This window comes from Sorghum bicolor, chromosome 2 (genome assembly GCF_000003195.3).
Source record: "Sorghum bicolor cultivar BTx623 chromosome 2, Sorghum_bicolor_NCBIv3, whole genome shotgun sequence".
Classification (NCBI taxonomy): Eukaryota; Viridiplantae; Streptophyta; class Magnoliopsida; order Poales; family Poaceae; genus Sorghum; species Sorghum bicolor.
This window is the reverse complement of record NC_012871.2, coordinates 63383378-63400381: the sequence shown is the minus strand read 5'-3', so window position 1 is coordinate 63400381 and position 17004 is coordinate 63383378. Positions and strand designations below refer to the sequence as shown.

General features: G+C 47.8%; 2 protein-coding genes across 2 annotated transcripts; both read right to left on the bottom strand.

Annotated features, from left to right (window-relative positions):
- Nucleotides 522-5400, bottom strand: LOC8055865 (zinc finger protein WIP2). Its single transcript, XM_002460399.2, has 2 exons — nt 4388-5400; nt 522-1336 (listed from the first exon to the last, which is right to left on the bottom strand). The coding sequence occupies exons 1-2, from the start codon at nt 5261-5263 to the stop codon at nt 857-859; spliced, it is 1356 nt and encodes a 451-aa protein (XP_002460444.1). The 5' UTR covers nt 5264-5400; the 3' UTR covers nt 522-856.
- On the bottom strand, nt 13250-15914 carry LOC8055864 (tonoplast dicarboxylate transporter). The gene is made up of 6 exons (XM_002460398.2): nt 15376-15914; nt 14755-15250; nt 14464-14507; nt 14286-14381; nt 13687-14197; nt 13250-13583 (listed from the first exon to the last, which is right to left on the bottom strand). The coding sequence occupies exons 1-6, from the start codon at nt 15826-15828 to the stop codon at nt 13558-13560; spliced, it is 1626 nt and encodes a 541-aa protein (XP_002460443.1). The 5' UTR covers nt 15829-15914; the 3' UTR covers nt 13250-13557.

The following is a 17004-nucleotide window of genomic DNA, read 5'->3' as shown; positions in this document are numbered from 1 at the left end:
TGGGACGAGGGTGAAGACGTAGGCGCTAAAAGGACCTTGCCTGAGCCCATGACTGCAGAGGATACATGGTATAGTGCACTCTCGCTCTTCCATCATAGTGGCTTCATCAGCTTTCGTGCAAAATCTTGCTTGACCTTCACCCCTTTGTTAACCACAAATGTAGACATTTTGCCTGTAAGGGTACATGCCCTCATGTGTATCACCGTAGAATGCACATGGGGGCATCCAAATGGTGCATGCACGCATGGGGGCATATAGCCTTATGAGCAAAAACAGCATTACCTTCTAGTTAACCAAAGAGGGATATTTCTTCAACACCTTGTTGTGTTTGGACGATACAACAATTAGTGCTTTGCTCGTTTACATTTCAGGATCTATCACAACAATATGCGCTCTCTTGTACTGAACGAGATATGCACGCAAGGCGACAGGATCAAGTGGCTGGTACCCTCTAGCCGTGAATCGATGACTCCATCGTTTCCGAACAGTGCATCGATCGATCACATATTGACAAAGCAAGCTAGCTGTTGAAATATTCATGCCCGTGATTGATTTCTCGTGCCAGTGATGAGCCGTGTGCAGTACTTAGCTAGGACACGGCCGGAGCAGATAAAAAGAGAAGATAACAGCAGCGCTGCAGCAGCTGCGAAATGAAAGAAGAGCTCGATAATCTCTAGTACAACAGATTTTCTTTTGCACTTGCATTGCACCGCCGGTCGGCCGGCCTGTCGATCATACGGTCTTTTGTAGTATGTAGTATATAAGATCGACCTGCCGGCCGGCCGGCCGGCCGGCTAGTACGTAGAGTGCTCGATCCATATATATATATATGTAGATGCGCATGGCATGGATCGCGTTACATCGACCTGCTGGCCGCCGTGGCCCCGTCGTGCTGATCGACGTCGGACACCGCGCCGTCATCATCGTCGTCGAGTCCTCCGCCACAGCCGGCGCCGGCGCCGGCGCCGACGACGAAGCCGTGGCCATGGCCGAAGGCGCGGGCGTGGTCCTTGAGCGAGCGCTTGTGCTTGAACTCGGAGCCGCAGAGGCAGTACCAGAGCCTGCCGCAGTTCTTCTCGTGCGTGCGCCAGTCGCCCTTGACGGCGAAGGCCTTGCCGCAGCGGCGGCAGAGGAAGGGCTTGAGCCCGTGCTTGCGCTTGTAGTGCGTCTGCAGCGTGCGGAAGTCCTTGAGCGGCTTGGCGCGCGGGTGGTCGATGTTGTTGCGGCACCCCGGCGAGCAGCAGTAGCACGGCAGCCGCAGCATCGCCGTCGGCTGGATGCCCCGCAGCGACTCCGGGCCCTTGCGGTACTGTGACCCGTGACCCCACATGTGCATCTGCATCGCATCGCATCCATCCAGAGTTTAATCAATCACCCACGCAACAAACGTACATATACGTACGATCGAAAGCACAAAGAAACAGCGCGCATATATGAATACCTGTACAACATATGTGCAGTGGCGGAGCTAGAGCAAATATGAGGGGGTGCGCTTGCCTTGTGGGTGCGTAGGATTTTTCTATGTGGGTGCAAATATGGTGAAAATTTGATCATAATCACTATTTTTTGATATTTTTGTGGGTGCACCCGCACCCACAACCCTCTACATAGATCCGCCCATGCATATGTGCAGTGTCCTAATGTACGTACATATGAGTATAGCGTACTTTTTTTTTGTTGTTGAACGAACATATATAGCGTACATGATCATATGCTGCAATATCAGGTATAGGGCAGTGCTCATGTGATCATGCATTCATGGATGCATAAGAAGGTAAAACATTAATTATTACTACTGTGTTACTACACTTGAGTTCAGTGCATTGATCTACTGTATTACTTTCTCGAAAGGAAATATAATTTTAGCCTAGTACCATATATATCAAACCGTATTGAGTGTAACCAAATTTATTTATAAAAATAAATGTTAGTATCTATATATAATATCAAATAAATAGTCTTAGATCCATCAAAGATTGATACTGCCTTTTATAAATTTTGCTAAACTTGAGATTTGTTTGACTGGAGATAAAACTAGAATGACTTCTAAAAACAAAAGATAAAACTGGCGCTAATGATCAAGTAACCCAGTGGCAGTTTGAACGCGTTGTTTATTTCGAGAGGCCATACACCTGCTATGCATATTATGCATATGCATGCGCATCTCTTTGACATATTAATGGTTGCTTATGATCAGAGAAGACTGGCTCCCGTAAACAGTGTTCTCCTTTCCACAGTTTTTTTTTTTTTTTTTTTTTACTTTTGCACCATGTCAGTGAGTGGTGAAACCGGATCAGAAGCCGCATGAGAGCAGAGGCCTCGCAGTCGCAGCATGCAAAGCGAGGGCTGTCTAGCTAGCTTCCAGAGACTAGCTTGCTATAGAGTACTACGTACTGTATAGATCGTCGCTCATGTGTGTTGTTTCTGTCGGACAGAGAGAGACTACCGTGTACGTGCGCGATTGCGTCCGCGCACAGTGAGCGTGGCAGGACGGCATAGCTAAGCTACAGCAAGAACACTGCACATCTCTTGCAGTTCTCGGGAAGCGTGTAGGAGGCACACAACAACCAGCGAATCCCAAGTCAATGGTCAATCAGTGATTTCACTGATGCTGGTACTGTTTACTAATGTGTTGTTGTTTACTGGTGTGTTGTGAGACAAAAAAGCTATAATAGCTGATAAGCCGTGTTGATAAATAGTGGTAATGTTCTGGGAGATAGACCGTGCATGCATCAGGGGGCAGGCCAGGTGTGGCTCAAGTGGCTGTGTGTAGACAAAAGAAAGTAGCGCCATGGTCTACTCGCAGAGGCTCTCAGCCTGCCGTAGCGATTTCCACACATCGACCAGACACGCACTACCTGATGACCAATGCAAAGCTGCATTCATATGCATGCTCATCTCTTTCCATGGCCACACTGGCAGGCAACACTGATGCAAGATCTGAATCTGATGACCAAGCTGCTGCATCCATGCCATGCCCAAATGAAAATTAGACCCAGAGACTGCACACTGCAGAAATCTGCAAAGACGGAGAGAGACTGATCTTCGCATGGATCTCCACAGCTCCATCTCCATGCATGCATGAATGCATTCCCTAAAGACGAACTCCCGGGAAAAAGCGAGACGATGGCCTCCCGGAAAAGCTCAAAAGTACTAGCATGCATGCATGGCTTCTCCTGGCCTGGCCATGACTGGTCTTGTTCAATTCAATCACACGAAAAGGCGGCAACTGCGGCCGGCCGGCCTGCTGATGGCCTTGTTTCTGAGCTTAATCGCCGGTCAGGGGGCGCCCGGCCGGCCACAACAGACATGAGCACGTGTATGTAATCTATCTGGCGAGCTACCTGCTTAGACCCAAAGGACAATGGCCATTGGAGAAGAACCAAAGCATCATGTGCACCTATGCTACACTTCAATCAATAAAATAAAGAAAGAAAGAGATTTGCGAAGCCACGCCTGTGGAGGATCTACATATATACATTTTGGTATGTTCTAGTACCTACGACTTCCGACAAGATCAGATCATTGTTACACTAGCATGAATCTAGACGGATAACATGTAGCATTTCATCATATATATATGCTACCTAGGACTATCACATAATTCCAAGATCAGATATTCAGATCGGCGTACTCCATATATCATATCTACATGGAAAGCATATGTTTGCACTAACTGCAATATTTTCAGAGTTTCATCGGTAGAGTGTGAATCTGTAGCCTTTATTCAATAGCATACGTTAAAGGGAATCGACAGTTAGAACATAACAGCAGAGATGACACAGATTGTTCCACTCTGTCCCGACAAAAAAACCGTGGCTATTTACAGCAACAAGCTGTCTGTGTGGGTTCGTCGTCCGTGTTCATTATTTCCTCATTTCACATACAACCGGCCGGGCTTGGCGACTGTAGAAACTTTATTTAACCTAGCTAGCTACTGCATGCCACATCATTCAATGTTAGGTAACTAGTTCCAATTATTGGGAGGGATGAGCTGGGGATCGACATCACATCTACGACGTTCCCTTGTGGCTAGCTTGCCCAAGAAACTAGCAACCCCAAAATTATTTCGTCGTTCGTCCTCATCAATAGACAAGAAAATAAAAGTCTCCGAGAGTAAATGAAGAAGACAATCGATCAAACACAGCTAGTTTACTGATCACCAACGGAAACGAGTTTAATGGCTCAAGAGAAAATTCAGTTTGGGGAGAAAACCACTTCGATTTTGTTAGTTAGTTCGATTATTTCAGTTAAAAAAAAATGGGGGAGAAATGCATGAATGGTCCATGGTGCAAGCGGCAAGAAGAACAACGGCAGCTAGTAGCAGCGTACGTGAATGAAATGAAATGATTAATCGACGTGAAGGTGACTCGATCGATCGGCTCACCTGCATGTTGTTGTATCGGTTGAAGGTCTTGAAGCAGACGGGGCAGGAAAACTGCGTGGGGCCGATGAGGATCTGCGACGGCGTCGGGATCCAGTACTGCCCCATGTTGAGCCGCCCGATGATCGGCGTGGACGGGAACCCTAGCGGCGCCGCCACCGCGGTAGTCTCCTCCTCTTCTTCCTCCTCCTCGCCGCCACCGTTCTCCCTGTCGTCGTCCTCCTCCTCGCCGCCGTCGTCGTGGTTGTGCTGCTGCCTGCGGGCGCCGGCGGCGGGGAGGTCCGAGACCTGCAGGTCGGCCGCGCCGGTGCTAGTAGTAGTAGGTGCCGGCGGCAGCGGCAGCGGCAGGCCGATGCGCAGCGCCACAGTCACGTCGCCCACCGCGGAGCCGGAGCCGGAGCCGTCGGCAGCCTCCTCCACCTCCACGTCCATCGGGTCGTCACCCGCCGCCTTGGCGTTCAGGTCGGCGAACAGCGCTCCCTGTCCCAGGCGCTTCTGCTGGCCGTGGTTGCCCCCGCTCTCGGTGGGGCCTTCGTCCTCCTCTTCTTCCTCGTCTCCCTCGTCCTTGTCCTCTTCAGAATCCAACGCCGGTGCCCGGCGGCCGCGGCGCTTCTCGTCCTGCTGTCGCGTGATACCGATACCGCGCGGGGGCGGCGGGGCGGGGGCTAGAGAGAGCAGCGGCAGGGCTTCCCGGAGCGGGGGCGAGGGCGGCGTCGGAGCAGGCGCAGGTGGTGGCTGATGATGCGCAGCGAAGAAAGGCAGCAGGGAGGGGTAGGCGGTGGGCGCCGGCGCCGGTGGCGCTGCGGGGTGGTAGTAGTAGCGGTGGTGGTGGTGCTGACTGGGATGGCTGTTGATGAAGCTCGTGTAGGGATTCTCCATGGCAGCACAGGATCGGAGGTGGTAATGGTAGTAGCTAGCTAGCTAGCTCCTGGCCGGCCGGGTTACTACTACAACTCGTCGGTCCGGCCGGCTACGTACACACAGTGGTGTGGTGGTAGACACGCTTGTGTGGTGTTGTGTGCGGCGAGGTGGTTGGCGTTGGCGACGGGTTATTATAGGGGGGTGCAGTGGGTGCGGTGCGGGCACGTTTGGAGTATTCACAGTGGCGCTTCCGTCCTGCCTGCCTGCCTGCTGCTTGGCTGCTTTGTTGGGTACTTGGGTTTGAAGAGGAACTGTGAGGGGTGTGAGTGTGACTGTGTACTTGCGGTTTGTGTGTGTGTGTGTGTGTTTCTTTGAAAAGAAAGCCATCTGCTATTTTGAATTTTTGATGGCGCAATCTTTTTCAAATACAGAAGCTGCTTTTACGTACTGCACGACTTCTTCTCCCTCTGGCTCCAACAGGAATTTACGGTGTGTTTTGGTTCGTGGAGTCACCTCATGAGTTCATCCTATGATGAAATCAAACTCAATCCTCGCGTGTGTGTATATATATATATATATATATATATATATATATACTAATTATTAACTCGTATGGAATGATGTGGTGTTGGATCAATTCATTCGATTTATTCCACGAACCAAATACAAAAGGTGAGGAGTTAGAAAATAATAGTCCACCTCATTCCTCAAACGAAACGTACCTGCTCGTCGTTAAATTCCTTTCTCAGAGAACTGCTCCCTGCGATTATTCATGTTCTCCAAAAACAGGTGCTCAATCACAAATAAGCGAAACAACTCCCTAAATCAACTTGGTATTTATTCCAACTGCGTATCTAGGGGTGCCGCGCGTGTAAATTTCCGCACTTGCTATCACATGCGTATCGACGTGCTCGCAACCGCCTGTGCCCTGCTCGCCCTCGCCCGGCTCTGCTCGCCCTCGCCCGGCTCGTAGGACCTCGCTGGGGATGTCGTGGTCGGCTCGCCGTGCCGCCGCACGAGCAGGAGCACAGACGCAAGAGCGCGGGAGCTCGCCACAGTTGGCTGGGGACATCGCCGCAGTAAAACATCGTCGCAGTCGGCTCGCTAGGGACGTCGCGGTCGGCTCGTCCTCGCCCCGCTCACCGGACGCAGGAGCGCAGGAGCTCGCTGCGCCACCGCGCGCACGGGGGTGATCAGGAGCCCGCCGCACCGGCTTCGATCCGGTCCCCTCACATAAATTGATTACTCTTGCTAGATTATCTTGCAAAGTGCCATGACTCATTGAAGTCACAGATCCGGCCTCCGTGAATTCTTTGAAAGTTTGAGGTCCCTTCTGAAAAGTGCATGTCCTCATCAGAAACTTGGATGCGGCAATGACAGGGAGGTCCATCTGTCATCCTCTATTTTTACCAAGTGAGAATAGCAACTTGTTGGAGAGAGATCTTTTTTTGACTTGCCAAATGAAATAGCAACTTGCTAAAACTCAAGATTTAGCAAGTGATTTTAACTAAGTTGTTGGGCAAAAAGTATTATATTGTAATCAAAATTGGGTTTGGCTGACTTCATCTGAAAGGGCCACCTTATTTCTGAGTGTTGCACATGTCATACAATATACAACATATATGGAACATGAGTTTGAACATAAGAAATATCATATTTCTTCTAACAAAAATATATAGACTCTACGAAGAGATGAAAACAGTAAGGATATTTTTCGACCATATTCGAGATCGAATCCATTTTGAGGAGTTCAAATTTGTCTGTATCCGAGTTCGGATATTCAACATCTTATGTTGTTTCTGTATCCAAATACTCAAATCACATATTTATAATGTCAACATCCAATTGTATCATATCTGGCATGGTTGGTACTATCAATATTCGAATCTTAATCCGACCAGAAATATGAAAACAAATATAATATCATTGATATATGTCTGTATTCAATATGTTTTCATACATACTTCACATATTGGTGATCTGTAATCAAGATTCATCCAAAAGTTCACCTTATCGTTATCCTATATATAGAACCAAAAAGTAGTTACTGCATCCATTCCGAATAAATTATAAGTCATTTAACAAATCTTGGAGAGTTAAAACATCTCAAGTTTGACTAAAATTATAGAGAGACATATAAGAATATATGATATCAAATAAGTATACTATGATAACATAATTAACAAAGAATTTAATGTTATTTAGTTAATATCATAAATGTTATTATCTTATTATATAAATTTGGTTAAATTTAATTAAGATATTTTGACTCTTAGATTTTTAGAATGAATTATAATTTAGAATAATGGGAGTATCAACTTATTTCCCCACTATTAAAGATTATATCGGCCGGACTAGTTGACATTGTTTATTTTATTTTATTCTATTATACTCCGTACAACCTTTTTTTGTTGCATTGGGTCCTTTTGCACGACCTTTGTCTCACTTAAATGCAACCTTTTGGGACATCATTATAGCTCCCTGGAATTTCCTAGCATGCAAACTTGCCGAACAAGTGTGATTGAAGGCCTATTATGTGAGATATATAGTCAATATATAGTACTCTAAAACACGTAATTTTTAAGGAAAATTAATTGAGTACCTATTTGAGATGAAAATTCGTCTGTGTCCAGGTATACAATATAATACGCAGAGACGATGTACCGCGTATTATATTTGGTGAAGAAGCTGGTTTATGTCTCTCTCACCCTCATCATATATATGAGCGACAGGCAGGTGTCTGCACAGTCGATCCATACACATCAGCGTGTGCTACTTGCGATCTCGTTTTCTCTCAGGTCAGGGTCTACCAGTCACGGATTAATGGAGACGAGCCGACGACACTGTCTGCCGTGTTGTAATCAGGACACCGACACCTAAAGCGCAGTCCGTCCAATATATGGCCAATATGGCTGAAAATATATTGCAGATAAGCTAGGAGCCAAGAGAGAAGTTTGCAATTCACACATGTGTATATGTGGCAAACAGCTTGTACTATAGCCAGCGCTAATGATGATGATTGGACCTTGCTGCGTATATATCGAATCCCTGTAGCGCTAGTTCTTTGGACAAAATGTGTTGTATGAGATTCGTGATGTGTGTTAGCTAGCCACTAGTACACAATTGATTTTAATGGTTGATATTTTTCTTAGTGGCCGTTTATAATGTATAGACGTCACTAGAAATAAAATTGTGGGTCTAAGCTATGAACTGTTTAGGGCTTTAAATCTCCATTTTAAAATTTGCCGGACTAAATACTAGGGAATATTTCTGTTGTTTAGTCACAAGTGAGTTTGAGATGTAGTGGTAAGGTGCGTAACACCTGAGACTTGAGGCGTTGAGTTTGATTCCTAGGAGTCGCAATATGCATGGAGTTCTCGCAAAAATTAGAGAAAATGCTTAGGACCATGTTCTAGCTACCTCGTGCGAGCCTCCTTGGCTTTTTTACTATTTTTAGCCTAATTTTTAATTTAAAAAATTATTTACAAAAAAGTTGCCACTATAAATCGATTTATAAGTGTAAATAATTATAGTGGTGTCTACAAGACGCCCATGAAGTTTACGATTTTCACTAGCCTTTTGTATTCGTGCCTAAAATCCTATACAAAAACTTTGGTCTTTTCATGAACACTAGGGAGCCTTTAATATACATATATAAGGCCATAAGGGTGTTGTGCAACGGAGGATCGCAATTGGGCTTATTATCGTCTCTAATCAAGATGTGCATATGTAGAGAGTCACCCCCTTTTGTGACTTGCTCTTAATTATTACCATTGTCTAAAGTCAACCCAACACATTAGCCCCCTTGGTTGAGCGTAGAGCATTGTGGTTGCCAATTTTTTTTGACAAAATACACACTTTTATTAGCAGCAACTAGCTGCAATGATAGAGAAAGGTTTCCAGGATACAGATTGTAGTGCCATTAGGAGGGGCAGCTACTTGCATGAGAGACATTTGAACATTTAACACTTGCCACATTACAAAGCATTACAGAGAATTTGGAAAGCTTGATTAGCTAGTGTATGAGCTGTAACATTCATATTCCTTTGAACCTTGAGCACTTGGATCCTTTTGTTGGCCACTGAGTTTATGAATCTTTGAGTGAGGGCTTTGCATCCCAATGTGGTGGATGGTTGAGGTCCGGACCATTGAAGTAGTTCACCAGGAGTTGGCTGCCAGTGAGGAAAGAAACTTCCTCAATCTGAAGCATAGAAGAAGCTTTGGCTGCAAAAGCCATAGCCGCAGCTCCGGTGCAAGGGTAGCCCAAAAAACCGAGTGTGCTTTGTAGTAGAGAGAGCAAAAAAAACAATGTGTCATCAAGAATAAAAATAAATTTTATGAATATAATATTCCTTAGCAAACTGAGAACCTATCCATCTGTGTTTAAGTTCTCAACTTGACACGGATACTCGTATATTCCTGAATTATTTTATAATTTAACGGCGTTATTCTTTCAGTGATAGGTGACGTTTCTGTTGACAACGAGGCACTATTGGTGGCTTTGGTAATCTCGAGATGTGCTTGCACAACCTTTCGGAGGTGCTCATAGGAGTAGGTGTGGTGACTTCATCGTCAATCTAGAGATATGTTGGCATAGTCTTTTGGAGGTGTTTATAGGGGTAGGATTTACCTACCTGTGTTCATAGAGGGTGAGGTATGTGCTATCGTCTGCGTCTGCACTTGTGTAATTTGCAAAAAAAAAGAAACTTCCTTAATTATTAATTAAGTGACTAGTATATAAAAAATGAAAGTACCTGAAATTAATATTGTTTGGTTAAAAAAGTATGCCTTGTTATGCTTTATAATAGTTTTTTAACAAAAGATACTAGTCAAAGTCAGTGTTTTGAATAGTATTTATATTCAAAAGTACATCTAGTATTTGTAACCGGAGAGAGGGTACGTATATATGTTTGTCACTCTTCTTTTTTCATCCAAAAATTATGCATGCCCTACATTTTCCTAGTATAGAGCAAAAAAGAAGCAACTTGATACTTGACAGAGCAATGGGCCCAATAATTGTGTATTAATTCAAACCCAGCATTCAAAGCGCGCACTGTACCATAGAGGCGGCCTTTACCAGCTGCAAGCCACACTGTTCTGATTTATTTAGATGGTCCTTGCAATTTCTGTAGATTGATGTGGAGATTAAGCCCGGGGAATCTTGGAATAAATAATCCAGTTGATCTACAGGTAGTAGTACAGTTTTGTTCTTCAAACAATTCTACATTCATGACTCCCAATTAGAAGTGCCTTAATTGTGCTTCTGAAAATTTAAGCAGTATGGCTGGCTGTAGTTATTCATGCATGCTGCTGCTGCTGCTGCTTTGTGGCTAGGAAATGAAGTGTTGAACATTCAGATTTAGAGGGACTCTAACAGTAGTACACGCTTACAACTTAACTGTGTGCTTGTACTGTTTCAATTAAACCATCAATATGAGAACTTCAATCATGTAGATTATTATATGCCACCTAGCTAGTTTCTTCTAGTTCTAGGCTCCTCTAGTTATTGATTTGAAATACTATATTTCCATATATTTTTTTAGTAAAAGTGTCGGCTTGCAAACCGTATGGATGTCATGTCAGATATTTAAGTAAATTTTGGCAACATTTAGTTTAGAAAATAGCTAAAAAATTATGATATCACATATGTGATTGCACGGTCTATTTGTGGCAGTAAACATGATGAACACCGTAATAAACATTGCAAACATATTGAATATAATGAATCCAGTAAGATCATGTTTGCTTGATGTCTTATTGGATCACGCGCAAAACAGCAAACATGGACCAGAAAATCCAAAATCATCTTATAATTTATAATGAGGAGAGTAGTTGATTATAAAGTCTGTGTAAAGTCATCCTATAGATGCAGTCCTTGCAATTACACAATACAACTCAGACTCATGATGCATATACACGTACACAAGTAAACTCTATCCTTATGAGCATCTTCAAAGACTTTATACCGGCAAATCCTCGAGATTGTTGTAGTTACTACAGACATCTCGCTGTCGACGGAAGCATCGTTGTCTAAAACTAAAAGCAAAACGCCTAAGTCCTAAAATATTCGCTCAAACTGAAAACCAAATCTTAGGATTTAAGGTGCTACGTAGGCTCTTATAACCATAATTTCGCGTTGGCACCACACATATATATATACTATAGCCGGTAACGGAGCAGTAGTTTTTGATCATCGAATGCTGATGCAGGTACTTTGTTCGCTTGTCTGTAAAAAGCTACGAGACTGAAAATACAAGCGAACATGCGCGCTCGTGACGACATCGATCGCGTGTAGCTAGGTGGCGCAGGCGGGCCGGCATCACCGTGTTGGCCTGTTCCAATTAATTAAAGCAGCTGGTGGCCTCAGCACCGTGTGTTAGCCGGTGGGGATTTAAAGGGTAATTGGTCCGGGTGGAGGCACAACGACACACGGATCGATCGATCCCAAATTCATGGCTGGCCGGGGACGGGGAGCTTCACCCCGTACCTGCGTGCGTGCGCGATCGGGCCTTCCGGCCGGCGTCTATTTCTGTACTGTACGTACGTCTGCAGGAACGTACTGGCGCCGTAACTTAAGTTTGTTCAAGAGCTCACCGTCGTCTAACCATGTGCTTGACGGCAGCGTCTGCCCGGCCGGCAATTCCAACTAGAACAGGGCTGCCTGTGGTTTCTTCCGTGTTTTTAATGTTGATTGATCGGTCGCAACCGTGCATGCATCGGGATGGATGGGGAATGTTCGGCTGGGGTGTAGAGGATCCGAGGCAGACAGAGTGGGTTCAAGGTATAAGCAATAACTCGGCAGCAGTGCGGGGAATTGAATGCGGAATAGTGGCCAGAGAACAAGGCGTTAGGCGTGGTGGTGTGATGCGTCCAACAGTGATGTGGTTGGCCGGCGGGCCGGACGGGGGGGGCAAGGGAAGGGAGAAAAGTGGCGCTGTCCATGCTCGATCGGTCCCGATCCCATCCACCTCCCGTCCCGACCTAGATAGAGGACAGGGCGCCGCTCTCGCTCGCTCTCTCTCTCTCTCCCTCGAGTCGCAATCCAGCCACGTTTCCTCCCAGGCGGGCCAGCGAGACAGTACAGTACAAATCGGTTGCTCATGTGAATCGAATCAATTCGCGGCCGTGCTGCGTCTGATGATCGAGTTGGTACTTATTAATTTCAAGTGGGTAGGATGTGATGCGAGTACATACAGCACTCCCTGCACTGAGGCAGCGTGCTTCCTCCGTCGGCGCTGTGCAGCTGCAGAGATGAATCGGAACGGGAAGAACCCCCGCAGATCGGCGGGGCCCGGGAAGGATTGTGCAAGAGCGAGACTGGCGCGAGACAAGAAGCGTCGATCGATCGGCATGGGCCGGGGCGCGGGGGCTCTGGCAACTGGATGGATTGAATCAAAGAAACAGGACTGGATGGGCCGGCATTCTTATATCAAACGGTGTGGGTCGGACTTTCCGAGTACTCTCGTCTCGAGTCCAGTGGCTGGGCCGCCTAGTTCAGGCCCCCGATTTTGAGCCATTTCTCCAGGTCTCTAGTCTCTTCATCCCGAAACCCGAATTCCTTGTGTTCGAGGCCTGCCCTTTCCACAAAACATGTTCATATACCACGCTCCTTCCCAAAAAAATAATAAAAAAAGATCATATACCAAGCTCCAGATAGAACACAGCAAAACCTCAGTCAGCTAACATGTTTTGACATGCGGAGTGGAATATGATTACTTTGATGATGATGCTCGCTAGCCACTGCCAAACGGGATAAGCTTAAGCTTCATGCCATTTCTGGCATTGATAGGCTAAGGTTCCAATTGAAAAGATACCTTTGGATCGATCTGCAATTCGCTACCCATCTTTTGACTTTTCTATTTGCTAGCGAGAGAGCGCAATCATCAGAGATCAATCATTAGGTTTGGCAGGCAACCACCTCTATCCTGAATTCTTGTGTTTCCTGTTATTCTTCAGATGGTTCAGGAGAAGAAGAAGAAATCTCTAGAGTCAGTGACAAAGGTAGAGAAAATTGCAACGAATTGAAATTACAAGAGGATACTAGTATACTATACAAATTCCAGATATGCATGAATGCATATCGAATCTTTAACTAAAAATATCTATCCGGACTCATAGCTGAACAATTAATTATGACCCCGAATCCTCCTTGGGCCAATGCATGAGACGCAATGGCACTGACGACGCACTGTACAGCTTGATGAACATACTAGTACTAGTAGTAGGCTAATTGTCCAATGGTTTTAAACCTGCAGTTTACGACCGAGTATTGCAAAACATCTGATCGTATCCTGTGCAAGCTCCTAAGACTGCTATGCCATGCCAAAAACCAGAGAACCTGCATCACACCAACAGAGACAAGGAATGAGTTCATTTTCTGTTACACCATCTGAGACCTGCAAGCAAATGTACTATGATGTAAGAGTTCAGTTCATCATTACCCAATGTTGGGAGCAGGATCGTCAGAGCTGCGACGCCGACGATTTTCAGCGGCGTTCCGGTGACCACCATGTCCCTGATGGTGATGTAGCCCGTGCTGAACCCGACGACGTTCCCGGGGGACCCCGTGGGGAGCAGGTACGACAGCTGCGCGCCGACGGCGCCGGGGACCATGAGCAGCAGCGGGTGCACGCCGATGGACTTGCCCAGCTCGGCGAGCAGCGGCAGCACCAGCGTGGTGGTGGCGTCGTCGGAGGTGAACTCCGTGATGACGCCGCTGAAGACGCAGGCCACGGGCGCGACCGCCAGCACCGGCGCGCCGCGCAGGAAGCCCAGCGCCTCGGAGAGGATGTCCGTCAGGCCGCTCGCCTTGAACCCGTCGGCGATGGCGAAGCCCGCGCCGAGGAGCAGGATGATGTTCCACTGCAGCTTCCGGCACTTGCCCCAGTCCATGAGCTTCTCGCCGTCGTTCTTGCCGCTCGGGATGATGAAGAGCAGTGTCGCCATCATGATCTGCACACATGCGTTATTTGCAAGTTTGTGCCCGATGAGCTCACGTAGCAAAGTCGATCAAAAGTTGTGGATTCTTTGGGCTACTCACAGTGACCGTTCCATCCCCAACTTTGCCATCGAAGAGGACTCCCCACCCAGGGATGTCGTCTGTCAGACTCCTGGTCATCCAGAGCACGATGAGACCCTGCACGAATTAGTCACTGAATCCTTTGAGATTTAGATACAATAATAACCCTAATAAAATCTGAACTGGCACAGGAACTTACCCCAAAGACGGCCAAAACCATCTTCTCAGCAAATGCCATTGGACCTGTCATAAATCAAGATGGAGACCCATCAAAAAAAAAACTGAAGGCAATCATCAGCTCTGTTTTAATGCTTCAGTAACTTTCAAAGAAAATAAACAATCAATAGTAAATCGTGGCTAAATTAGAATATTCCATCCTTCACAGGGAAAGCTGCACATTGGACGTTGATCAATCGGACCGTTAGCGAACATGCCAGACATTGCTCTTGTGAGTCAAGCAGAGCAGGCCAACAGCCAGTGAAGAACCTACCAAGCAAGCTGAGCTCCCTTCTGAGGTGGCTCCTGTCGAGGTAAGCGGAGAGCGCGCTCCCGGTGTTCTTGGAGCAGTACATGAGGCAGAGCGTGGCCCAGAGCGCCACGAACAGGATGAGCGCCATGGGGAGCCCGAAGGCCATCCAGCTGCTGAAGGTGATGGGGTCCTGCTCAGGGAAGTAGGTGGACCACATCCCCACCAGGATGATGTTCACGCCGGTGCCCGTCAGCGTGGCCATCCCGCCGACCGCGGACGCGTACACGACGCCAAGCACCACCGCCTTGGAGAACCGCTGGACCACGCGGGCATCCGAGCTCGAGCCGCCCTCCAGCTCGCCGCGCGGCAGCCGCTGCAGGATCCCCGTCGCCACCGGCATCATCATGACGGTGCACGGCGTGTTGTGGATCCACATGCTGATGAACGCGGTCGTGCCGCAGATGCCCAGCAGCAGCAGGTGCGGCTTCACCGGGTCCCCGCAGAACAGCGCCGTGATCTGCGCGTCGGAACGGAACGAGCAACAGCGCGACAATGTTACACACGTATCGAGAAACTCTGGCTGGTCGTTGATTTCATCGGCATGCAAAAGGCGCGAGCGCGCGCGGCGCACAGCGAACGTACGTTGAGGGCAAGGCGACGGTGGATGCTGTAGTGCTCGATGGCGAGCGCGAGGATGAAGCTGCCGAGGACGAGGGAGATAACGTCGTCCATGTAGGCCTTGGCGACTGCGTCGGAGGAGGAGATGCCGAACGCCGGGAAGAGGAACAGCGGCGCCATGGACGCTACGGCGAGCGGCACGGCGTCCGTGATCCACCAGAGGAACACCCAGGCCAGCACCCCGAGCATGTTGCGCGCCGCGGGGTGCCCGCCGAGGTCCACCAGCGCGCAGATCAGCGCGCACGCAGCCGGCCCCGACGCCACCGCCAGGTACTTGCTGGCGAGCAGCGTCCGGAGCCCTGACCAGGAGGAGAGCTCCCCCGTCGTCGTCGGCCTGTCCTCGTCGTGCGTCGGCAGCAGCGGCCTCGTCACGTCCTCCGAGGAGCTCTCCCAGTAGCCGCCGTGCCGTGGATCCATGGCCCAGGAAAATCGCGGTAACAAAACCTTGCCGGTGCTCTGCAGCCGTCACAGGTTTGCTTTTGCTTGTTGGAATGTGGTGTCCAAAAAGTTTGGCTCCTTTTATAGGCGCGGGAACAGAAAACAATTAAGAAAACGAAAGTATTGCTGTGAGTTCTTGTGGCCATTAAAGTTTTCAAAAAAGTTCTTGTGGCCATTTTATTTACACCTGGAAGGGTACAGCAGCAGTCTCCATGTCTTTTTTTACCAAACAAACAATGGTTTGAGGCTCTGTTTGGATCCTATATATAATAGCTATTTGTTAATAATTATCCTTTAGACCCAAACAGGTGCAGTTAATAAAAATAGCTAATTGTTAGGATCTCTAAATAATAACTATCTTACTACTTGGACTAAATCAAATAATAATAGTTGTTTTAGTAGTTTTTTTATTAGTTGTGTATCCAAACATCCTCTAGCTAATAGATAGCTAATAGTTAACTAGCTAATACGTATTAGATAAGAGTCATTAAGTAGCTAATTATTATTAGATTATGAATTTAAACAAAGCCTTAGTCAAGCGAGAAAAGGCGGTCCAAGATGAGCGTGTGCCACGACATGCCACGTCAAATAATGCTTAGATGGAGAAATAGTTTAGTACAAAGACATGCACTTTCTCCGCTGGCTCCTACGCCACCCCCAACAATGTTTAAACAGTGTGTGGCGCCGATTTGGCGTCCAGATCAGCACGGGCCCACGCCCATCTTGAAACCGGATAAGACTCCTGCCGGCGACGCCGCCGTGTCCGCTGGCCTCACGCCTCCGCAAATGCTCGCTTGCCTAGCCCTTGACAAACCCAAGAGGTGGCCACGGACACGGTTGGTGCACCGTGCACGCGGCGACCTGCGCGCGCACGGCCAGCCGCCAGGCCGCCCGAGGCCGGGGCCGGGCCATGTCGACATTCCGTGGACTTTTCCACGCACCTGCCGATGTCTCCACGCACGACGTGCGGCACGTGATATTTTCACAACTCGCTATCGCTAGGGACGGCGACGGGCGACGGGCGACCGGCGCCGCGTGTCCGGTCGATTGAGCAACCGGCGTGTTTGGTTTAGTTAAGGTTCCGACTGAACCGAGCCTTTTCTCGGACCGGTGTGGCAACACGTAATTGGTCTTGTCGTATTCGTGTCCAGGACG